Source organism: Sphaeramia orbicularis, chromosome 11, assembly GCF_902148855.1.
Source record: "Sphaeramia orbicularis chromosome 11, fSphaOr1.1, whole genome shotgun sequence".
Lineage (NCBI taxonomy): Eukaryota > Metazoa > Chordata > Actinopteri > Kurtiformes > Apogonidae > Sphaeramia > Sphaeramia orbicularis.
Window position 1 is genome coordinate 42,031,685 of NC_043967.1, and position 25,917 is coordinate 42,057,601.

A 25,917-nucleotide genomic window follows, 5' to 3' on the forward strand; every position below is an offset into this window, starting at 1 on the left:
AACTAACTATTCTTTTTTACGGTAAGATAATATTTACTGCCACGCCAATTAAACACCTTTAAAATGTAATGTCAACCATCACATGTAGCCTATTTAGTTATTAAAACATTGGTGTTTCAAAATAATGCAAAAAACATAAAAGAGCCAGTCTTTTGAACGGCTCTTTTTAGTGAACGGCTCCCTTCAAAGATCCAAAAGTCCCATCACTAATCTTTTCCTGGTCATCAGGTATGATCCATTTGGACGCTCAGAGGCTCTGTAGTTACCATGGAAACACTGTCATCTTCTATAACATTGATTCACCAGTAAAACCCATGGAGGTGGAGCAATGACAGTGTACAAACATGCTTGGTTTATGTTCAGTTAATGGTAGATTTTACGGATAAAATCACTTTTTTTCAGGTTTTTTTCTGTTTTTGGTAAAAATAACCCTCAAACGTAATCTCAGCATGATGATTAAAGTACATGATCAGTAAAATAAATATAAAAAAAATACCTGATTTTCCCTGAAATAAATGCAAAATGGAAAGGATAATATTGTGATAAATAGTGTTAAATCACATAAAAAAAGGATTAAATAGAGAGAAAAATTAATATATGAAATCTGACAAAAGTCCCACAGGGTCTTTATGGGTTAAATAGTCTTAAATAGTCATGCTTCGTTTATGTTTATGTTCAGTTAATGGTAGATTTTACTGATAAAATCACTTTTTCCTCAGGTTTTTTTCTGTTTTTGGTAAACTAACCCTCAAATGTAATCTCAGCATGATGATTAAAGTACATGATAAGTAAAATAAATATAAAAAAAAAATACCTGATTTTCACTGAAATAAATGCAAAATGAGAGGATAATATTGTGATAAATAGTGTTAAATCACATAAAAAAAAAGGATTAAATAGAGAGAAAAACTAATATATGAAGTCTGACAAAAGTCGCACAGGGTCTTTATGGGTTAAATAGTCTTAAATAGTCATGCTTGGTTTATGTTCAGTTAATGGTAGATTTTACAGATAAATTCACTTTTTCTCAGGTTTTTTCTGTTTTTGGTAAAATAACCCTCAAATGTAATCTCAGCATGATGATTAAAGTACATGATAAGTAAAATAAATATAAAAAAATACCTGATTTTCACTGAAATAAATGCAAAATGAGAGGATAATATTGTGATAAATAGTGTTAAATCACATAAAAAAAAAAGGATTAAATAGAGAGAAAAACTAATATATGAAGTCTGACAAAAGTCGCACAGGGTCTTTATGGGTTAAATAGTCTTAAATAGTCATGCTTGGTTTATGTTCAGTTAATGGTAGATTTTACTGATAAATTCACTTTTTCTCAGGTTTTTTCTGTTTTTGGTAAAATAACCCTCAAATGTAATCTCAGCATGATGATTAAAGTACATGATAAGTAAAATAAATATAAAAAAAATACCTGATTTTCACTGAAATAAATGCAAAATGAGAGGATAATATTGTGATAAATAGTGTTAAATCACATAAAAAAAAAAGGATTAAATAGAGAGAAAAACTAATATATGAAGTCTGACAAAAGTCGCACAGGGTCTTTATGGGTTAAATAGTCTTAAATAGTCATGCTTGGTTTATGTTCAGTTAATGGTAGATTTTACTGATAAATTCACTTTTTCTCAGGTTTTTTCTGTTTTTGGTAAAATAACCCTCAAATGTAATCTCAGCATGATGATTAAAGTACATGATCAGTAAAATAAATATTAAAAAATACCTGATTTTCACTTAAATAAATGCAAAATGAGAGGATAACATTGTGATATAATGTTAAATCACATAAAAAAGGATTAAATAGAGAGAAAAATTCATATTTGAAGTCTGACAAAAGTCCCAGAGGGTCTTTATGGGTTAAATAGTCTTTAAACTATCTGTGTGTAAGAATAAGTACTGACATTATAGCAAATAAACTGGCATTAGAGAAGTAGAAATGGTTGTTTGGGACACATTCATGTTTCCTTAACCTTATGTTGATGAATCCACAACCCCAGAGTGCTTAAATGTCAATATTTGTGACTTAACACCATCTAAAATCACGGACAATGAAGAGGGTGTTTATCTTGGTGTCTCAAATACTGCCATTAAATGCATCAGAGGCTATAATCTATGTTTACATCTCAAGCAAAAGCAGCCTGGTCTTGAAAAGGTCAGTGGCCACTCAGGAAACAATCTTCCCTCTTATCAGACTCCATTAAGCCCCTTTTACATCCACGGGTTTGTTCCTCCGGCTGTAAACTGTCTCCTCAGGCTTCAGGCGTCGCTGAAATCCACTTTACCGTACACACAAGGGTCTGGAAACATCATTTTCTGATCCGACAGCAGTTCGTCGGTGACGGTGAGCTCCTCCAGCTCCGTGGTGAAGTGGTCGGTGCTCTCCACCATCGACGTGTCCTTAACGGCGCTGTAGGTGAGGGCCACGCTGTAGGCCGCGGGCTTATCCGAGCCTTTCCTCCCGCAGCGGCAGATCTTACGGAAAGCGGCGCGAAACTTCTGTGACATGGCGTTGTAGATGACCGGGTTGATGGCGCTGTTGAGGTAGATGCAGACCCGGCAGAACAGGAGGAACCAGTTGTCCAGGTAGGCCCGGTCCAGGAAGGAGTTCACCACCACCAGAGTCCGGTACGGCATCCAGAGCACGGCGAACAAGACCACCACCACAGCCAGCATCTTGGTCACCTACAGCCAGTGATGGGAGTAATGGGTTAGAAAAGTAATGCATTACAGTACAGGTGTCAAACATGCGGCCCGGGGACCAAATCTGGCCCGCCAAAGGGTCCAGTCCGGCCCTTGGGAGGAATTTGAGAAATGTAAAAATTACACTAAAATATTAACAATTATTTTAGTTTAGGTTCCACATTCAGACCAATTCAACCAGTAAAATACAGGCTGACAAAAAAAAACGGGAACTTTTTAACAATCCAATAAAACCAAGAGTGATGGAAGAAAAATTTTTATTCATAGTAATTGAAACCTTAAAACATGCCATTTAAGAAACAATGATGGAATTTTCATGTTTTAAAAACTACAGGGTGACCCAAAAAAACGGGAATTTTTGAAGTGCGTATTGGCAGACATGAGCAAGTGGCAGCACTGCGAGACAGTGACCTTGTGCAAGTAAACACAGTCAGCGTCATATATTCAGTGTTAAAGTAAATTGACTCTCAAAGTTGCTTCAACACTGATAAGAGCAAGACACCTTTCAGTGTTAAAAAACAATGACTCTGAAAAGCCCCGTCCACCTACCTCTGCGCTCAAACTGAGTAAGAAGTTGGACTCTGGCATCGCCATCTTCCTCGCATCGAAAAATTGCGTTTGTAAGTTTGTGGAAAATAAACTATTGCTTTTGTTGTTTCATCCAAGCAGATTCTGTGTGCGAGAATATAGTTACGTCGTCGTCGTCAATGTTGGATACGTGTTTTCAAATACCGAATTACAAATGGAAAACGTGATACCAGGTCGGCGGCTTTCATTTTACATGTCATTTTAGGTTTACTTTTAATTGCAATATTTAATTTTTACTTAGAATAAATTGGGTACAGAAATAATTGTATCTTTTTTTCACCCCTGCAGACACTGGGACTATAGTACATCACATGTAACACTGGTAGGAGGCAGTTAGAAATCAACACTCTTTGGAGTAATTTATTTATTAACATGTAGTGTTAAGTAGGTTTAACGCTGGAAAAGTTATTTCTTAACATTTAACTCTTCAGTGTTGAATGTGAGTAACACTATGGATGTTACTTCTCACATAGTGTAAAACTTGATTGACACTAATTAGTGTAGTGTAGTGTAAAATATTAACTCTTACAAGAGTAAAGTTGACTCTGGAAATGTAACTTGCACAGCCGCCAGTGGTTACTAAAATGGGGGTGTGTTTACTTGCTCAAGGTCACTGTCTCGCAGTGCTGCCACTTGCTCATGTCTGCCAATGCGCACTTCAAAAATTCCCGTTTTTTTGGGTAACCACTGGCGGCTGTGCGAGAATTGTTCGGTAACCGTGTGATCTCAAGATTCGGTAACGTTCCCTGGCCCCCTAGATCGCCAGATTTGTCCGTTTGTGATTTTTTCTTGTGGGGCTATCTCAAGAGTAAAGTGTACACGACTCGACCAAGAACTGTGGATGAGTTAAAACAGAGAATTCAGGATGAAATTCACAGTATCCCAGCTGAGATGTTGCAGCGGTCAATGAGGAATCTCAACAGCAGATTTCAAGAATGCATTCGTACAGGAGGACGCCATCTACAGGAAGTACAGTGATCCCTTATTTTTCACGGTTAATGGGGACCGGCGCCCCCCGCGAAAATCGAAAATCCGCAAACTGGAGCCGGAGCCCCCTGAGCCTATCCTAGACCTAGGTACATGTACATATGTATCTATAAATAGTATATAAGTACTGCAAATGTAATAATTATGAAATAAATGAGATATATATAAAAGAAAACAATGATTAGTACATGTATACATGCATATATATAGATCGGATACATGTACATGTACGTACTGTAAAACATCTGAAAGAAAAGAATGTAGAAAGTAAACAAAACACACACACACATGCATACGTACTAACAGCTGATACATACTCTCTCCTCTCTTCATTCGTGACGCTTATCCATCGTATACGTACACACGAACACACGCACATCTACTCCCAGCTCTCTTTTCCTCTCATACGCACAAGAAACGAATCAGTTCTCCCTCTCGCTCGGGGTAAGCGGTTGCTGGGCCGTCTGCGTTTCTCGTGTTGCTTACAGGAGGCTGTGAGTCATCGTTTGACGTTTCGCTGGCAGCTGCGGCCTCTCGTCTGCTGTGGGGTGGATTTTCACGGAATTTCCGCGATTTTTTTCTTGATTTTTTATTTTTTGATGAATATTTCTGAAAAATCCGCGAATAACTAAAACCGCGGAACTTAAAGCGCGAATTGGCAAGGGATCACTGTAATTTTTAAAAAAGGAAAATTCCATCATTGTTTCTTAAATGGCATGTTTTAAGGTTTTAGTTACTATGAATAAAATATTTTTCTTCCATCACTCTTGGTTTTATTGGATTGTTAAAAATTTCCTGTTTTTTTGTGTCACCCTGTACTATCATAATAATCTATAAATATTCACAAATCCAAATTTTTCTCTTTGTAAATGTAAATATTTTCATGGATTTACACTAAAACAAAGTATAATTTCACAAAAAATGTGAATAACCTGAACAAATATGAACAACCTGAAATGTTTTAAGAAAAATAAGTACAATTTTAACAATATTCTGCCTGATATTAAATGTTTTGTGTATTTGTAGTGATCTGTAAGTTATAATGAACATGTGAAAATGATGAACTGAAGCATAATATTGTTAAAATTACACTTATTTTTTCAGTTTGTTCATGTTATTCACATTGTTTGAAAGGATATTTTGTAGATGTAAATATTTTCATTGTTTAATTTGACTTTTTTCACTCTAAAACGTAGAGAAAATTTTGGAGTTGACATTATTTATATATTATTATGTTATTATTTCACTGGTCCGGCCCACTTCAGATCAAATTTAGCTGAATGTGGCCCCTGAACTAAAATGAGTTTGACACCTCTGCATTACAGTAACAGATTACTTTTTGCTGTAACGCAGTAGTGTAAGGCATTACAAATCAGTTTTCAGTAATATTTTACTCGGTACATGTTCAATAGTACTTTTCACCCGTAACGTAACTGCTCAACTGAAAAAAAAACAAAACAAAACAGCAAGACCGTGAGACCTTAAAGATGTAAAATGTTGAAAAAAATGCAAGTGTTCCTGCTGGGATTCAAACGTCGTAGACCGTAGCGTTACTTAGTGAGCTATCTGTCCACATGGACTTCAGGGCGCAAATAGAATCGAAGCTTTATTGTCATGGCATAATAAATACGACGAAATTGCACATGCCCCCCCACATAAAAAAACACAAATAACATTCATACTACACTCTTCCCACTCATAAATACATTCAACAGGCACAACAAACACACCGAAACACTTCACTATTAAAATACTACTATATAAAAGTGCAATTATATAAAAAATGCAACTGTATAAAAGTCCTCTGGCTAGGATTTTAACCCTTTCATGCACAGTGGTCACTCCAGTGGACAGTTACTCTACAGCTGTTCTCTTGTATATTCATGGATTTTGTTGTTTTACTTGCATATCAACCAACACAGTGGACACTTATGCACCATCCCATAATACACTGCAATTCATACCGTTACTGTAACATTCCTGTTCTTGATAAACCTGATCCGCAGAAACATATTTGAGCGTAAATCAATTGTTAGTTGTTATTAGACTGCAATTAACTTTTTTTTTGTTTGTTTGTTTTTTTTAAAGTTGTTGTGTTTTGTTGTTTTTTGCATATTATTTGAGTGAGTAATAACCACTATTATAGTATGTTAAAATGTGAGAAAACATCAGATTAGCAACATTAAAAAAAACATTTATTTAATAGTTTTCACACAGTATGTCAGTAAATACATGTTTCTTTGCTTCAAAAATTAAAAGCATGGTGTCCAGCTGAGTGGACATTTTTGTAACTCCATGAAAGATAGGTTAAAAAAATAAAATAAAATAAAATAAAATCAATCACGTTGTTTTTTTCATGCCTAAAGAGGAATAAAAACACTCAGGAAAAAAATCTTGATTAAGGTTCTCATAATTCGTGCATGAAAGGGTTAATGTGCTGGTGCTGGTATTTGGGGGGGGGGGGTATTATTTGACTTTGAGGGGGCGCCATTTATGATGAGAGTCTGTATGTAACCCCAAAGTAATCCAGGAGTAGTGTAATGCATTACAGCTCTGAGACAGTAATATTGTAAGGTAAGGAACTACTTCTACATAATGGTAAAAAGTAATCTGTAATGGATTACAGTTTGGAAGTAACTTGCACAACACTGCCTACAGCCAACAACTAGAAGCAGAAATATAAGAGCTGTAACGGTGGAAAACCTCCCACAGGAGTCTGCAGAGGAAGCATCAGACGGATCAATACTGTGGAGCGATGAAGAAGTAAATAAAAATAACAGCTGTGGGGCCACACATGACACGATGATGAAAAACAGAGCTGTAAAATGTCCTGACATTTACAACTCATATCGAAGCACACGATTTATGGTTCACAGTGGAAAAATTATGATCCTGTTTTTTAGCGTCCCTGTTTGAAGGTGAAGTTCAGTTCGTTACAAGCACGTTTACATGTGTCGTACCTGTGGCAATAGACAGAGGTAACATTTCAACAGAGTAAAAAACAATAACAAGTCAATATACAAACATTAATCACAAATACTTCATGACAACAATAATAAAAAAAAAAAAAATAATACTATTACGACTATTATTACTCCCCAAGGAGAAGGTTGGAGTACTTCTGCCACTGGGATGTACACTGTTGTCCACACTGTAAAAAATAACTGTAGAATTGACACAAAAAAATTGTAAAATTGCAACATAAAAAAACTGTAAGTGGCAATACAAAGCAAAGTTGTTCATTTGAAAAGACTTTTGTGTTTACGATTAAAACAAATATAGCTGTAGTTTTTATAGGAAGAGTATGTGAACAAAACCAGAGTTGTATGTAGAAATTATGTATGTCTATTGTTTTTAGAAAATAAAACTGTAAATTGAAAAGAATGTGGTGTCGTTTAACCCTTTCATGCATAGTGGTCACTCCAGTGGACAGCTATTCTACAGCTGTTCTCTTGTATATTCATGGATTTTGTTGTTCTTTTCTCTTTTTATTTTTATTTTTATTTTATTTTTTTTAGACACATCTTTATTAAAGTTTTAAGACACTACATATCTTTTCTGGCATGAATTGGTAACATTATGTAGATCTCTCCTGAGCATAAACCCCCAGAATCACAAGCCCTCCCCATAGCTTTCACATAATTTATCAGTAAATACATGTTTCTGTGCGTCAAAAATTAAACTTGTGGTGTCCAGCTGGGTGGACATTTTTGCAACTTCATGAAAAATACACTCATAAGATTTTTTTTTTCTTGTTATTATTATTATTTATTTTATTTTTTTAAATTATTTTTATTTTATTTTATTTTATTTTATTTTTTTATTTTTCAGAAGAAAATTTTCAATCGCATTGTTTTTTTCATGCCTAAAGAGGAATAAAAACACTCAGAAAAAAAAAATGATTAAGGTTCTAATAATTCGTGCATGAAAGGGTTAAATTGCAAAGACCATAATTTTGAAATAACGGCGTATTTGCTTTTTTTTTTTTTTTTTTTCAATAAAAGGTTATAAAAAAGTAAACATTTAACAATGTAATATTTTACATTTGTAAATTAATGGGTTGGTAGAGTTGGTAAAATGGCTCGTCCAGTAACCAAAGGGTTGGTGGTTCAAATCCATATGTCAAAGTGTCCATGGAAGACATTCATTTTCTGAACCCGCTTTTCCTCACTGGGGTCACGGGGGTCGCTTGGAGCCTATCCCAGCTACATAGGGGCGAAGGCGGGGCACAAAGCAGGGTCCATGAAAGACACTGAAGCCTAAATTGACCTGATAGCTTTGGACACCATGAAGGTGTAGAAAATGCACTGAATAAGTGCAGTCCATTTACCATTTAAATCCAGTGTTAAATGTACATGTTTAACCCATAAAGACCCAGCGCTACTTTTGGATCAGTTCCCAAATGAAATTTTCTCTATATTTAATCTTTCTTAAGCAATTTATTATAATATTATGTTCTGTATTTTGCATTTTATCAATATAAATCTAGTATTTTCCTATATTTAATTCACTGATTGTGTAGATGTTCATAAAAGCCCAGATTAAAGTTGAGGGTTATTATACCAGAAAACAGAAAAAAACGCAAAAAAGTGACTTTTTCAGACGCATATATCATTAACTGAAGATAAACCAGGCATTTCCATCCATTGTCACTGATCCAACTCCATGGGTTTTACTGGTGAATCAATGTTGTAGAAGGTGACGGTGTTTCCACGTTCACTACGGGGCCTCTGAACGTCCAAATGGGTCATATGTGATGACCATGAAAAGATGACAAATTGTATTTCACACCGATTATTTACATCGATTGATAGAATTAATAGATCAACAGGTATTAAACAGTTTAGATCAGTAGATGCTTTTGGTTGGTGATGGATGTTTGGGTCTTTATGGGTTAAAATGTTAAATCTACATGTCACTCCATAAATACGTTTACAGTTGGATGTGTTTTTTACAGTATTGTTCTGGTAACCACAGCAGCCAGTTTTTTTTTTTTCCGTAAAAACAACAGGATTTTTTTTTTACAGTGCATAAAGTTGGAATTATTTTGTTTTCTTTTTTTTTTTTATTCCTATTAATACACATCAGTAATGACCTTTAACCAGGCGTAATGATTACATACTGAGTCCCTGTTACACTTAATATAAAATAAGAAAAATACATTACATTGTCATAATAGTCCCTTTTACACAGCACTTCTGTAGCGGGAATATTTCCCCTTTATTCCAAAACGACGTCTGTGTAAACATATGGTGGGATCATTTGGTTCCACCTTTATCACAGCTTTGATTACGCCTCTGGAGGTAGTAACCGAGCCGTGATAAAGGTGGAATCAGGATCCTGGAACACTGTGTAAAAGGAAAACCTCGAGTTACACAACCAAGATGTAATGTTTTGATGATATATTATGTGTGCGAACCTCATGCCAGGGGGATTTAAAAATGAGCACGAGCCATTTACGGTACAACATATCAATGTGACCAGAGAGATGTCAAACTGGGGAGACGCCCACATCCATTAGCTCACAGGTGTCAAACATGTGGCCCGGGGGCCAAATCTGGCCCGCCAAAGGGTCCAATCTGGCCCTTAGGATTAATTAGTGAAATGTAAAAATTACACTGAAGTAGGGATGTAAGGATACGAAAATTTCATATCGCGATTATTGTGACCAAAATTATCATGGTTATCATTATCGCGGTATTGTTGAAATTGTGCTAAAATTTTCAAAAAGTACTAATACACACACTGAAATAATTTAACCAAGTTGTATTTTGAAAAAAAAAAATAAATAAATAAATGCATAGATAAATAAATAAATAACAGGCACAATGTCCCTTCTGTTGCAGAAACATTCAAATATTAACCCTTAGTGGTCTGAGCCTATTTTGTCCGTTTTTCAGTCCTTTTGATTTTGCCTTTATATACTATATAAACAAATATTACTACACCCATGTTTGGAATGTTGTTTTTCAGCACAACTTCATCTATATCACCTGTCTATTATTTTTTTCACTTTAACCTACTACATCAACATAAAAGGACAAAAAACACATAAAATTTTTAAAATCTGATTTGAAAAATTTGTTTAATTTATTGCATAAATAACACAAAGATGCTTAATGAACCTTTTCAAAGACTTTAAAACTGAATATTGGTTCCAAATATTAAATATATTAAATTGAAATTGAAATAAATTAAAATTGTACTCAAATACTTGACATAAAAGCAGATTTTTACATAGGGTTTTTCCCCTAAAAGTGTGGTAATCAAACACGGTTATCATGATAATTAGAATTTAATCGGTAATACTAACCGTCTTCAATTTTACCATGGTTTATCGTTATACTGGTAATCGTTACATCCTTACACTGAAGATATTAACAATCAATAGTGTAAAAATCATTTTAATTCAGGTTCAATACACAGATCTCATTTGGGTCAGATCACTAAAATAGTATCATAACGTATAAATAATGACAACTGCAGATTTTCTCTTTGTTTTAGTGAAAAAAAGTAAAATTACATGAAAATGTTTATATTAACAAACTATCCTTTTACAAAAAATGTGAGAAACCTAAACAAATATGAACAAACTGAAATATCTTAAGAGAAATAAAAGCAATTTTATCAATATAATACCTGGTACTATACATTTGGTGTATTTGTAATTGTAACATAAGTTGTAATGCACATGTGTAAATGATAAACTGAGGCAGAATATTGTTAAAATAGCACTTATTTTTCTTAAGACATTTGAAGTTGTTCATGTTGTTCAGATTTTTAATGAAACGTTGTAGATGTAAACATTATCATAATGTAATTTTACTTTTTTTCACTGTTATTATTTGACTGGTCCGGCCCACTTTAGATCATGTTGGGGTGAATGTGGCCCCTGAACTAAAATGAGTTTGACACCCCTGCGTTAGCTGTTGTCACTTCAGGCACAGGACCCTAAGCATGATAACATTTGTGGAACGGTGAAAGACGGGAAAGACTCTGGAGAGGTTAGCAACACCGCTATGATTGGGGTATTTCCAGTGCGCAAGTTATATGTCACACTATACGCAAGGTTATAATAGTTTTGGATTTTTCATTATAGTTTAGTTTTATTTAGTTTTGACTTTTTTTTCTCTAATTCAGTTAGTTTTAATTAGTTTTTAGAGCAGGATTGCTAGTTTTTATTAGTTTTAATTTTTTTTTTTCTAAATGCTTAGTTTTAGTATTAATTTTATTTATTTTTTTCATATCTGTTCTCTTCTTCACTGTCGTATTCAAATAAATCCCAGACAGGACTCTTTCTCCCAACTTTAGTCTCCATGTTCCCAGGTAGAGTGGGGACTAGAAGACGACTCTAAACGACAAGTGACGGACCGTGAAATGTCATATGGTGACGCTAGATAAAATTCCTCAAATGAAATAAATCCATTTCAAATCAATCTGACATTTACAAAGACGAAAACTAAGAGAATTTTATAAATCATTTTTAGACATTTTAGTTAGTTTTGTAAACACATAATACAGTTTCAGTTAGTTATTATTTTTTTTCTTCTACTTATAGTTTTTTTTTTTTTATTTCAGTTAACAAAAATGTTTTTTCAGTTCTAGTTTTTGTCATTTCGTTCGTTTTTGTTAACGATAATAACCTTGACTATACGCTGCACTGAGTCACCGCCCCTTTGATTCCGTAACGCAGGTCCGCTGTGTAAAAGTCTCACCTCTGACCGATTTCCACAGTCAAGCCGAAGGAGTAACAATGGCAACAAAAAAAAAAAAAAAGGTGGGATCACAATCTTACCTTTTTTCTGGGATCTCTGTGTAAAAGTGGTGAATGATTTTAATAAAAAAGAGCTAAAATATTTTATCCCAAAGTTGTGGGCAACACTATATATAGTCATGAAAATGCTATGAAAAATTGAGTTCAGTAATCAGCAATAAAATGCTAAGTTACATGGAAAAAATATTGACTGAAAAAGGTGTATTCTACCTTTACAGATGTAGCTACATCTCATTACACTTTCTGTATTCACTGTATTACAACAAACAAATATTTAAGTTAAAGCACACTATGACAATAACAACATTATTTTTTTTTCTCCCAACAGTTTCAGTAATAGTTTGCTGCCTATATATAAAAAATGTATGTTTTTATTTGGTGAACTGACCCTTTAAACCTGGTGAAACAAAACAATTAAGCTCTGAGTGAATTAAGTCTAAATCAGAATGAATTAAGTCAGTGAATTTCTAGTGGTTTTTATTGTGGTTTGACACATTACATACAGTTCTGTGCAGAAGTCCTACACCAACATTAGGTTTATTAGATTAAGAACGTTCTAATGCAGGGGTGTCAAACTCATTTTAGTTCAGGGGCCACATTCAGCCTAATATGATTTAAAGTGGGCTGGACTAGTAAAGTAATATAAATAATAGGATAAGAACTTTTGAGTGAAAAAAGTCACTTCCGTAATGAAAATGTTTACATCTACGAACTGTACTTGAACATAACATGAACAAATATGAACAACCTGAAAATTTGTTAGTAAAATAAGTGCAATGTTAATGATATTACGCCTCAGTTTATCATTTATACATGTGAATCACAACTTTAGAGATCACAGTGGATCTACAAATACACAAAATATGAAATAACAGGGAGAATTTTATTAAAATTCCACATACTTCTCTTAAGACATTTCAGATATTCACATTTTTTTGTAAAAGGATAGTCTGTAAATGTGAACATTTTTGTGCAATTTTACTTCTTTTTTCACAAAAACAAAGAGACAAATTTACAGTTTTCATTATTTATTGGTTATTATGATAGTATTTTATTGGTCTGATCCACTTTAGATTGAAATGACCTAAAATGATTTTAACATACTTGATTGTTGATATCTTCAGTGTAATTTTTGCATTTCACAAATTCATCCCAGGGGCCGGACTGGACCCTTTGGTGGGCCGGAGTTGGCCCCCGGGCCGCATGTTTGACACCTGTGTTCTAATGCATTTGTCAGTGTTTGTATCAATATCCAATGTGGATATGTGAGAAGTACGTACAGCAGTAAACTAAGTCGAATGTTTGTATGTAACATTAAATATTTATTTTAGCATTATGATAGTTTATATTGTTTTCAGTGTTGGTGTGTCAATATGTTATGTTTGTCAAAGTTGAAGATGTGCTCTAAGATAATGTATAAAGCTTTAGCCTACTCCTTTTAAGTCTGACTGCACAAATTAAATATTTAACTGGTGAAGTTTGTATTTTACATTTTTATTCTCATGGAGTGATTTATTGGATCTATGGACTGGATGGATCTGTGGATTGTATTTGTTCTTCAGACTGAAATTTAATAAACGCAACAAGCAGTAAAACACAAAACCCAGCTTTTATAAACCAGTGATAGTGTTTAGTTTGACCTTGTGTGAGATTTATTGTGTTCATTTTCTGATGTTTTATACCAGGTTTCATTCAACACACCTCATAATTTTAAGTGGGACCAAATGTTATCAGAAACAACTCTCTAAGACAGTGTTTTTCAACCTTGGGGTCGGGACCCTATGTGGGGTCGCCTGGAATTCAAATGGGGTCGCCTGAAATTTCTAGTAACTGATAAAAATAAATAAAATCTTACTAATAAAAAATATATGCTGAGTTGAGAGAGACAATCCCAATACATAACAGACATGACAAACTGAAGCTGAAACTGAAGCACTGTGGTTCTGTTTATCTGTCAAATGTTCACTGTGGTCAGTTTCAGATGCTGCAGCTCTTTCATAATTCATAGTTTTAGTTCTTGTTTGTTCAGTATTATTTGTCAGCCTTGTAAATCCAAGCTGGACTGACTGTATATATCCTGACCAAGGGAAATAAAATTCTCACTTTGTGCAGTAATCTACACCTGGCTTTACTGCCTCCATCCATAATAATATATAGTATATAGACCAAATGTCCTCTAAAATTAATATTTATTTGCAACATAGTATAGCAAACTATTACATGATCAAAAACAAATTAATTTTAGCAAAAAAACAAAAAAAGTCTGTGTTTTGAATCTCTGGGGTCGCCAGAAATTTGTGATGTTAAAATGGGACACGAGCCAAAAAAAGTTGGGAACCACTGCTCTAAGAGTTAAACCAGGGGTGTCAAACATGCGGCCCGGGGGCCAAATGCCAAGGGGTCCAGTTCGGCCCGTGGGATGTTTTTGCCAAGTGCAAAAATTCCATAGGCTTGAATTGAATTAAGCAAAAAAAAAAAAAAAAAAAATTGGACTTGAACTAAGGAAAAAATCTTGAATTAAGCCAAAAAAAAAATCTGCGATTAAGTAAAAAAAAAAAAAAAAAGTTCAATTAAGCCAAAAAAACAAAAAACTCCAATTTTTAGCAAAAAATCTTGAAGTAAGCCAAAAATATTTTCAATTAAGTTAAAAAATCTTGAATTAGGCCAAAAAAAAATCTTCAATTAAGTTAAAAAAAAAATCTTGAATTAAGCAAAAAAAATCTTGAATTAATAACTTAATTTTTTATTCTTTGTTTCAGTGAAAAAAATAACATAAAATTCTTCCTAAAGTTTTTCAGAATTTCTTTATGTTGTCTTATGTTATTCACAACTTTTCGACACAATACTCAAGCAAATTTTATCTTCTGTACTGCTGAACTTCAGTCTGTCAGTATTCTCTAAAATACCGTGGACCAAAATCTGTGGAATAATCTAAGACCTGAATTTCAACCAACATCTACTTTATCATTGTTTAAAAAGCATCTGAAAAGGACTTCAATTCATGAAAAAATGTAAGGCTGTATATCACTTGATTTGTATTTGATGATTTGTAATGTGGATTACATTTTTGCTGTTTTTATTTTAGTTTATTGTTTCAGTTATATTGTCATTTTTAATTCTTTTTTGTGTATTGTTCATTTCGGGGGAAGTATTCATACAAGCCTTCTTTTTTTGGCTTCTAACCTCTCCTGCACAATTTTGTTACTTGTTTGAATGTTGTTTTTTTTACCATTGCTGTTTTTATTATGTGCAAATAAATAAATAAATAATGAAAATATTTACATTTACAAACTATCCTGTAACACTAAAATGTGAATAACCTGAACAAATATGAACAACCTGAAATGTCTAAAGAAAATTGAACTCAATTTTAACAGTTTTTCTTCCTGTTCCTCAGTGTTTAGTGTCTTTGCAGATCTGATCCATAATGTACATGTAGAAATGATAAGTTGAGGAATAATATTGTTAAAATTGCACTACACTGTAAGCCCGGATAAGTAGAGTTTACTCAAAAAATTTTAGGCGAGTGATTGCACTTAAATGATTTGAGTAATGATCGACTAATCAGTTGGTTTAAGTAGGTTCAACTTTAATGCTAAAAGTATTGAACTTAAACTTTTAAGTAGAAAACACTAAAAGACAAGTTATTCGTACTTTAAATCTGCTGTAAAATCAACCCCACTATCCAACCATTCAACTCAGCATTTTAGGTTAAACCGACTAATTTTCTCAATTGTGCCCAGATTAATTTAACATTGATTAAAGAACTCTATTTAAGATAATCAAACTCAAAATCCTATTCCTGATCAAGATATTTACAACATTTTTGACTTAATATTGTAGTATGAATGGAAATTAGCTCAGTGTCTTTTGGCAGTACAGGAAGAGCTTTGAAGCAACAAATTATTAAAATTTTTATTGTACACAAACAATTTTTGAGGAATAGTAAAGCCATTATTCTTCCTATGGCTCTGACACATGGTGCAGCTCTACAAAAATACAAAAACAAACACAAAAAGGCCAATAAACACTGCCATACACACATTAAATCCAAATTAACACTAACACCACAACCCCGCTGAACCCCTGCACAGAAAAATAACACATTTTCAACAACATGCCCAATACCCACAATGCAATGCGAAGATAAAAAAGGTGTGGTCATGACTAAAACTTAGTGATTTAATTCCATTCAACTTAAACTTTTTCGTACTTTCAACTATGTCTACAAATTAGTAGAATATACTGAACATTTTATGGTAACATCATAAAACTTACATCATTAACTGCATAAAGCATTTTAGTAAATACAAATTCCGGGCTTACAGTGTAAATTTTCTTATGTTTTTGAATTCAAATTTCAGTTTTTTTAAGAGTTTTTTTTTTTGGATAGTTTATAAAAGTAAATATTTTCAGAATTTAATGTTGTTGGTTTTTTTTACACTAAAACAAAGACAAAAATTTGGAATTGTCATTATTTATAGGTTATTATATAACACTGGTCAACAACACATTTATTGTTTAAGTTTTTTGAGCTGATTTAGGATAATTTTGGTGTGCTGAATCCAAAAATCACATGAATTTTGCTCAATCAGGTCAACTTTCTGAACTATGCTACATATTGGCTTTTTAACATTTTTGCTTACATTTATGGGCATTTTCACATCATATGATACAAAATTCTTTCATATTTCTTGCAATAAACGAGTTCTGAAGATTTTACTTTTGCCAATTTATGATTAATGTTTTTTTTAATATTACAGGTGAATGAAATGGCTTCGACTAGAAGATCTTGCAAAAAAAAGCCTGACGTATTCTGCTACATCTGTGGTGAATACACCATTGTACCTAACAGGAATCAAGTGATCAAATGATTTTTTTTTTTCTCTTAAAACCTATTTTGGGTGAGAACTATATAAAAAATCAACTGATAAAGTCACAAAAATTTAATCAATTTTGTGAGAAGATCAAATTTTTCAAAATCAAATTAGCAAAAAAACCTGACCTGATTGAGAAAAACAGATGTCATTTTTGGATTTAGCGGTGCAAAATGGTCCTAATTCAGTTGAAAAAACCTAGACAACTTGCAAAAAACATTTTTTTGTAACCCAGTGTTATTTTCATTTGTTGTATATAAGCAGCTAAAATAACCTGTTGACTGTGCCTTTTCTAAATCACTTACATTTACCAATCTACTTTTACTTTTTACTTTTTAAATTTTATATTGTCCTTCCAAACTCTGCACTGCAACTCTTACTTTAATGTGTATGTTTTTATATTTTTGGATTTTATGTGTTTTCTTACTTGCTGTTTTTAATCACCTTTTACATGTTTCTTTTATAATGTTTTAAATGTGTTTCTTTTTCCCTTGTCGTTGTATTTCAATGTCCTGTGTGAAGCACCTTGAATTGCCTTGTTGCTGAAATGTGCTATACAAAATGTTCCTAATTCAGTTGAAAAAACCTAGACAACTTGCAAAAAACATTTTTTTGTAACCCAGTGTTATTATTTTACTGGCCCCGGCCCACTTCAGATCAAATTTAGCTGAATATGGCCCCTGAACTAAAATGATTTTGACACCCCTGAGTTAAATTGACACTGTTTTTTACTGTGTGTGTGTATATATATATATATATATATATATATATATATATATATACAGGGTGGGGAAGCAAAATCTACAATGAACATTTAGTTGTTTTTTCTCAGCAGGCACTACGTCAGTTGTTTTGAAACCAAACATATATTGATGTCATAATCATACCTAACACTATTATCCATACCGTCTCAGAAACTTTTGCCCATATGAGTAATCAGGAAAGCAAACGTCAGAGTGTGTGATTTGCTGAATGCACTCGTCACACCAAAGGAGATTTCAAAAATAGTTGGAGTGTCCATAGAGACTGTTTATAATGGAAAGAAGAGAATGACTATGAGCAAAACTATTACGAGAAAGTCTGGAAGTGGAGGAAGCAACAAAAAACGAACCAAAGCTTTTATTAAAGCTCTCTAATCCAAAATCCTAAAGGATCCAACCAAATCCATGAGAAAAATGGCAATTGAACTTGAGGTAGACAACAAGACCGTTAGAAATGCAGTAAAATATGATTTGAAGTTAAAATCTTACACAAGAACACCAAAACACAACAGCAACAAATCCAACTTTATCAATTTTTGGGAATCATGTTTATGGCCGCCTTCTAGCCCAGATCTAAACCCTCTGGATTCTGCTATTTGGGGCGTTTTAGAACATGCTACCAATAGAACATCACACAGCAATGTCGACTTTCTTAACCCTTTCATGCATACTGCTCACTGCAGTGGACAGCTACTCTACAGCTGTTCTCTTGTATTTTCATGGATTTTGTTGTTCTTTTCTGTTTTTGTTTTTTTTTGTTTACACATATCTTTATTAAAGTTTTAAGACACTACATATCTTTTCTGACATGAATTGGTAAAATTATGTAGCTCTCTCCTGAGCACAAACCCCCAGAATCACAAGCCCTCTCCATAGTTCTCACACAATTTATCAGTAAATACATGTTTCTGTGCATCAAAAATTAAATGTGTGGTGTCCAGCTGACTGAATTTTTTTTGCAACTTAATGAAAAATAGGTTCATAATATTTATTATTATTATTATTTTTTTATGTATTTTAAAAAAAAAAAATTAATTATTTTTTATTTTATTTTATAATTTATTTTCCAGAAGAAAATTTTCAATCGCATTGTTGTTTTCATGTCTAAGGGGAATAAAAACACGCAGGAAAAAAATTTGATGAAGGTTCTCATAATTCGTGCACGAAAGGGTTAAAGATACTATTGAAGAAGAATGGGAGAAGTTGTCACCCGAATATTTGAGGAACACTTGCGCAAGTTTCAGGAACCGTGTGAAGGCAGTTATTGAGAAAGAAGGAGGACACATAGAATAAAAACATTTTCTATTATGTCCATTTTCTTGTGGCAAATAGATTCTCATAACTATTTGGTCATACACTGTCTTTCAATCCCTGTCTGAAAATATTGTAAATTTTGCTTCCCCACCCTATATATATTTGAAAAATCTGTGAAACTGCATTTAAAACTTTTGGCATCATTGCAGAAAAGCAGGACATTTTTGTAAACTAACTTCAGATGGACACTTTTGGAGCTGAAGCTGTGCGTCAGCCAGGATCTCACACCACCCACCTGTCTGCGGGAGGTCGCGGTGGAACTGGAGTGACGTGAGTTTTTACAGCTGGTGTTGTTATTGATGGTGTGGTTATTGTGTCCGTTCTTCTTCTTCTTCTTCTCCTTGGTGTCGGAGGGTAGCGGGTTAAGGAAAAGGATCCTGGCAATGAGTCCGTACAGAACCGCAGAGAGCAGCAGAGGCACCACAAAAAACACCCCAAAGTCAAAAAAATAAATGGGTAAATAAAACTTCCTGGGGACTCTGTAACCGCAGGTGATGATGGTGATGTTATCATAGACGAGCTCCTGGATGTCTGAGAGGTAGAACCACATGACGCAGTACAAAGAAGTGAAAGCCCAGACGAATAAAATAATCTTTTTGGCTCTGGATAGGGTGCACAGAAACTGGGCTTTAATGGGATGACAGATGGCGATGTATCTTTCGATGGTGAAGGCTGTTATGGAGCAGGAGGACGCGTTGATCCCGAGGTACTGGAAGTAGGTGATGCAGAGGCACCCATAGTGGCCGAACACCCAGGAACCGAAGATGCTTTCTGTAATAGCGGGTAAACCAGCTGCTGTGAGCACCATGAGGTCAGCCACAGCCAAACTGACCAGGTAACAGTTAGTAGGAGTCCGCATGTGTTTGGTAGTGAGCACCACCAGGATCACCATGACATTACCAACGATCCCTAAAGCGCAGATGATGAAAAGTAACAAACTACTAATGACTTTGTACTGAATACTGTGGTCCATCCAAACCCCTAAAGTGTGATTCACCTCCGGAGATGTTGTAAAGTTTTCCATCCTGTTTTAAATCAGGCTCAGATATCCAAAAAAAAAAAAAAAAAAAAAAGTCGAATCCTGGTTTTTACGCGTCCGTGCGTAACGCTTCGGTTTTTACGCACGGCTAAGAGGAGAAATCTACAAACTCTACAAGTCTAAAGAAACGTGTGTGGAAGCTTTCAGCAGCATCCTGTCGTGTGTTGCACTTCACTTCAACGCTAAGTGACGAAGAGTAGCTCGGAATGATGATGTGCCGTGCGTAAAAGGCGACGCGTCGTCTTGATCTGGTCGGAGCAAACTGTGCCTGATGGACAGATGGTGCTTTGGTTTTGAGCCCTGATTTTGGCACGAGCTCTCATTACGCATGCGAGGGGATAAGCCCATCATTACATTTTCCAATACAGACCTCCCCCATCAATATAAATAACTGTTTGAAAACCAAAAATATATTAACCCTTTCATGCACGAATTATGAGAACCTTAGTCAATATTTTTTTCCTGAGTGTTTTTGTTCCTGTTTAGGCATGAAAAAAACAATGCAATTGATTTTTATTTTACTTATTTTTTATTTTTTTATGAACGTATTCTTCATGGAGTTACAAAAATGTCCATTCAGCTGGACACCATGCATTTAAGTTTTGAAGCAAAGAAACATTTATATAAAAATCATCATCAGAAAGTGATATACTGTTTGAAAACTATGAAATAAAAGCATTTTTAATGCCACTAATTGCTAAATTGCTGCTGTTTTCTCACATTTTATCATACTCTAATATTAGTTATTACTCATTTCATGGAGATAATATCCTCCTGAGACCCAGGAAATGGACAGTTTTAGCTTTTTTACATTAAAAAAATTGCCTTGATTGGAAACTGCATAATGCAACAGTTTTTTAAGATACATTTTTAAAACTACTTTTATTTATTGATTGATTTTTTTTAATGGAATGTCCTTTGTAATGGACAGCATTTTTAAAGTAAAACTGTCAAACTTTTGTCCCCTACAGAGGACAAAATGCATTGCTGGGTCTCAGGAGGATATGCAAAAAAAAAAAAACAACAACCAAAAAAACAGACATTTGTTTGTTAATTACAGTCTAATACCAATTAGCATTTGATTTACACTAAAACATGTTACTGCAGATCAGGTTTATCAAGAACAGCAAAGTTACAGTAATTGTATGAATTGCAGTGTTTTGGATGAAGCATAAGAGTCCTGATATGGAACTAAAACAACAAAACCCATGAATGAACAATAGAAAAGCCATAGAATAACTGTCCACTGGAGTGACCAGTGTGCATGAAAGGGTTAAATTTATCTATGTTTTTGTTATGACAGTTTTACAGGTAGTCTGGAATAAAAACTCTGAAAGCGATAAAACGACTAAAGGGAGATTCTGTTTTGTGTTTTTCAAGGACAGCTGAGTCTCTTTACAACAGTTTTTGTGTCAAGTTTTTATTCTGAAATATTTGGCATCGGTGATTTTTGAAGGTGACAGAGAAAAAAAAGTCACCTTTCTTCATATTTTTGTAACATTTTCCCTTATAAGTCTATATTTACTTCAGTTAAAGATGCATAAATCATAAAGTCAGAAGATGAAGATGGGTTTGCTTTACCCATAAACACCCAAAGATCCACTACTGATCAAAAGCATCTACTGATCTAAACTGTAGATCCATTAATTCTATCAATCCATGTAAATAATTGGTGTAAAATACAGTTTTTCATCTTTTCATGATCATCAGATATGACCCATTTGGATGCTCAGAGGCTCTGTAGTTACCATGGAAACACTGTCATCTTCTACAACATTGATTCACCAGTAAAACCCATAGAGTTGGATCAATGACAGTGCTCGGACATGCTGGTGTATGTTCAGTTAATGGTAGATTTTACTGATAAAGTCACTTTTTCTCTTTTTTTTTTCTGTTTTTGATAAAATAACCCTCAAATGTAATCTCAGCATCATGATTAAAGTACAAGATCGGTAAAATAAATATCGGAAAATACCTGATTTTCACTGAAATAAATGCATAATAATAAATGTTGGATCAATGACAGTGAATGAAGACACTTTTGTTAATGATAAATCGTACTTTTAAGTCACTTTTTCTTCATTTTTACTGATCTGATATAAAAACTTTGACTTTAATCTGAGCTTTTATGAACATCTACATGATCAGTGAATTAAACATCGGAAAATAGATGATTTTCACTGGAAAAAAATGCAACATTTAGAGGAGAATGTTGTAATATATGGTGATAAATCTCTTAGGAAAGGTTAAATGGAGAAAAAATCATTTGGGAACTGACACAAAAGTCACACTAGGTCCTTAAATGCTAAATAGTTTCACATTTTGCTGCCTTTCCTTTCCTTTCCTTTCTACTTTAATTCTATGAAACTAAAACAACTCATCCCTGAACATCCTACAACTACAGCTAAAATATGAGCCTATATTTCACATCAAGACTGTGCACAAATAAAATCCCTGTTACACAAACTTATTTCACGCTATGCTTCACTGTGTGAGAAGCTGAAACAGTCCAATATGTAAAACCAAAAAGGCAGAGGGCCAGATCTGCATAACCTGCATTATGCTGCCTCACTGTCCAACAACATGGGAATGTGCAGTTGTCTTTTTCTCTGCACAACACTGTGGAGGTGGGAAACTCTCCTCCACACCAACTGTGCACATTCACAGAGCTGAGCTGAGAATGGTGACGATCACGCCAACACTCCACTTTATTTCTGCAATTGTGCCTCAGAGCTTCCTGCCATCCGTCCCGAACAACAGGTGGATAGAGACGGCAGGGAATTACATAATACCGCCTCCTTTTTCTCCCATTATTCCCATTCAGCTCCGAGAACATGAAGAAATAACGGGTTTTATCTTTTCTTTGTCAAGCTGTGTGAAGTTTCAGACGAATCACATAATCACATGATCAGGCTGTTTATTTTACAGGTTCAGGTCAAACATGAGGGTTTTTTTTTAAGAGTTTTCTGTCTCTATAAGATTAATTTAGTGAGATTTATTGTCTGAAGTTTACAGTGAAGCCATCTGTCCTTGACAAACGCTGTGGATAAAATGAAAGGTTCTTATGGAGACGGAGGCTTTGAAAGGACGCACAGTACAAGTTCAGCCATCTGTTCGTTAAAATAAAGAATAACATACATTTGATGTCCTCAGATCAGCTACAGCACAGGTGTCAAACATGCGGCCCGGGAGCCAAAACCGGCCAGCCAAAGGTTCCAATCAGGCCCGCGGGATGAATCTGCAAAGTGCAAGTTAGGGCATCAAACTCAAAAATAGTATCATAATAATCTAGAAATAATGACAACACTTATTTTTTTCTCTTTGATTTAGTGCAAAAAACATTAAATTATGAAAATGTTTACATTAACAAACTATCCTTTAACAATAAAATGTGAATAACCTGAACAAATATGAACAACCTGAAATATCTAAAGAAAATCAAGTGCAATTTTAACAATATTCTGCCTGTTACTAAATGTTTTGTGCCTTTGTAGATCTGATCTGTAATGCATATGTATAAATGATAAGTTGAGGCATAATACTGATAAAGTTGTATTTATATTTCTTAACAAATTTCTTTTTTTTCAGGTTATTCACATCCTTTTTGTTTGGATAGTTTGTAAACGTCAATATTGGCATAATTTAATGTAATTTTTTGCACTGAAGTAATTTGGAGTTGCCGTTATTTATTGGTTATCATGCTATTATTTTACTGGTCCGGCCCACTTCAGATCAAATTGGGCTGAATGTGACCCCCGAAGAAAATGAGTTTGACTCCCCTGAGCTACAGAATCCAGTCTTTACCATTACAACACTGTCTAAAGCACAGGTGTCAAACATGCGGCCCGGGGGCCAAATCCGGCCCACCACAGGGTCCAGTCCGGCCCCTGGGATGAATTTGCGAAATGCAAAAATTACACTAAGATATTAACAATCCTTTTAGTTCAGGTTCCACATTCAGAACAATTTAATCTCAAGTGGGCGGGACCAGTAAAATACGATCATAATAACATCTAAATAATGACAACTCCAAATGTTGCTCTTTGTAAATGTAAATGTTTTCATGTATTTACATTAAAACAATGTATAATTTCGCAAAAAATGTAAATAACTTGAACAAATATGAACAACCTGAAATGTCTTACGAGAAGTAAGCACAATTTTAACAATATTCTGCCTGTTATTAAATGTTTTGTGTGTTTGTAGATCCACTGTGATCTGTAAGTTGTAATGTATGTGTGGAAATGATAAACTGAGGCATGAAATTGTTAAAATTACACTTATTTTTTCAGTTTCTTCATGTTATTCACATCTTTTGAAAGGATAGTTTGTAGATGTAAACCTTTTCATAATGTAAATGAACTTTTTTCGCTCTAAAACAGAGAAAAGTTTAGAGTTGACAATATATATATTTTACTGGTTTGGCCCAATTCAGATCAAATTTAGCTGAATGTGGCCCCTGAACTAAAATGAGTTTGACACCCCTGGTCTAAAGGATTATATTTACCACAGGGACAATGTCCAGACTTTGATTGTTGCCTTATGTTCAGTCACATCTCAGCTGCAGAGAATTCTTTGAAGAAATAACAAAGAGTTTTACTGCCACCCAAAGGACAACGCTGACTAGTACCAAACTGCAACAACAGTTTTAGTATTTCATTAATATAATCATGTACTACAATGACAGCAGCTTTGTGTGCATTTTAAATATTTATTAATAATCCCCAAAGAGATATTTTCTTTACATTTATTCCTGCACATGAAAAGACAAGACATGGTGTTTTATGTTGAAATAAAGTCCTTGATATCGTATGAATGTATTAAAAATTCAGTACCGTCATTACTAAATGAATGGTGCAAGTACCCTGTTGGCCATAAAGCTGGAAAAATGAACATTTTTACCTCTACTCAGGAAATGATTGTGACAATGTGATTTATTCTTAATGGTTTAAGTGTAACTGGGACTCAGTATGTAACTATTATATGCCATTAATGCCTGGTACAACTAAAGGTACATTTGTTTGGACAAATATAATAAAAACAACAAAAATAGCTCATAGTAGTTTAATTTCAGAGCTGATATCTAGACATTTTCCATGTTTTCTTGATAATAACCAAAATCACTTTAGTTGTTAAATCAATATCTATGGCATTGTACTGACAAAAACAGTGCTTTTAGACATTCCATGTTTTCTTTTCTGTCTGTTTTAGTCACATGATACACACAGGAGTTAGGACTGGATTGTATAACCATTGTTTTTGATGGTCTAATAACACTGGGTTACAAAAAAATGTTTTTTGCAAGTTGTCTAGGTTTTTTCAACTGAATTAGGACCATTTTGCACCGCTAAATCCAAAAATGACATCTGTTTTTCTCAATCAGGTCAGGTTTTTTTTTTGCTAATATGATTTGGGAAAATTTGATCTTCTCGCAAAATATAATAATTAATACCAAAATAAGATTGGTAAGCACACTTTATGAAACTTGTGACTTGATTCCTGTTAGGTACAATGGTGTATTCACCGCAGATGTAGCAGAATACGTCAGGCTTATTTTTGCAAGATCTTCTAGTCGAAGCCATTTCATTCACCTGTAATATTAAAAAAAACATTAATCATAAACTGGCAAAAGTAAAATCTTCAGAACTGGTTTATTGCAAGAAATATGAAAGTATTTTGTATCATATGATGTGAAAATGCCCATAAATGTAAGCAAAAATGTTAAAAAGCCAATATGTAGCATAGTTCAGAAAGTTGACCTGATTGAGCAAAATTCATGTGATTTTTGGATTCAGCACACCAAAATTATCCTAAATCAGCTCAAAAAACTTAAACAATAAATTTGTTGTTGACCAGTGT

At 33.9% G+C, this 25,917-nt stretch overlaps 1 protein-coding gene across 1 annotated transcript; it reads right to left on the reverse strand.

Annotated features, from left to right (window-relative positions):
• Positions 1–1,858: 1,858 nt before the first annotated feature.
• LOC115427879 (thyrotropin-releasing hormone receptor-like) lies at positions 1,859–20,300 on the reverse strand. The gene is made up of 2 exons (XM_030146602.1): positions 19,255–20,300; positions 1,859–2,700 (listed from the first exon to the last, which is right to left on the reverse strand). Exons 1-2 carry the CDS (start codon positions 20,041–20,043, stop codon positions 2,275–2,277), a joined length of 1,215 nt encoding a protein of 404 aa, XP_030002462.1. The 5' UTR covers positions 20,044–20,300; the 3' UTR covers positions 1,859–2,274.
• Positions 20,301–25,917: the final 5,617 nt, after the last annotated feature.

Coding starts and splice junctions, on each gene's coding strand:
- LOC115427879 (XM_030146602.1), bottom strand. CDS start 20,043: ATGGAAAACTTTACAACATCTCCGGAGGTGAATCACACTTTAGGGGTT. Junction 2,701..19,254: donor CCGCGACCTCCCGCAGACAG/GTGGGTGGTGTG, acceptor CACTGGCTGTAG/GTGACCAAGATGCTGGCTGT.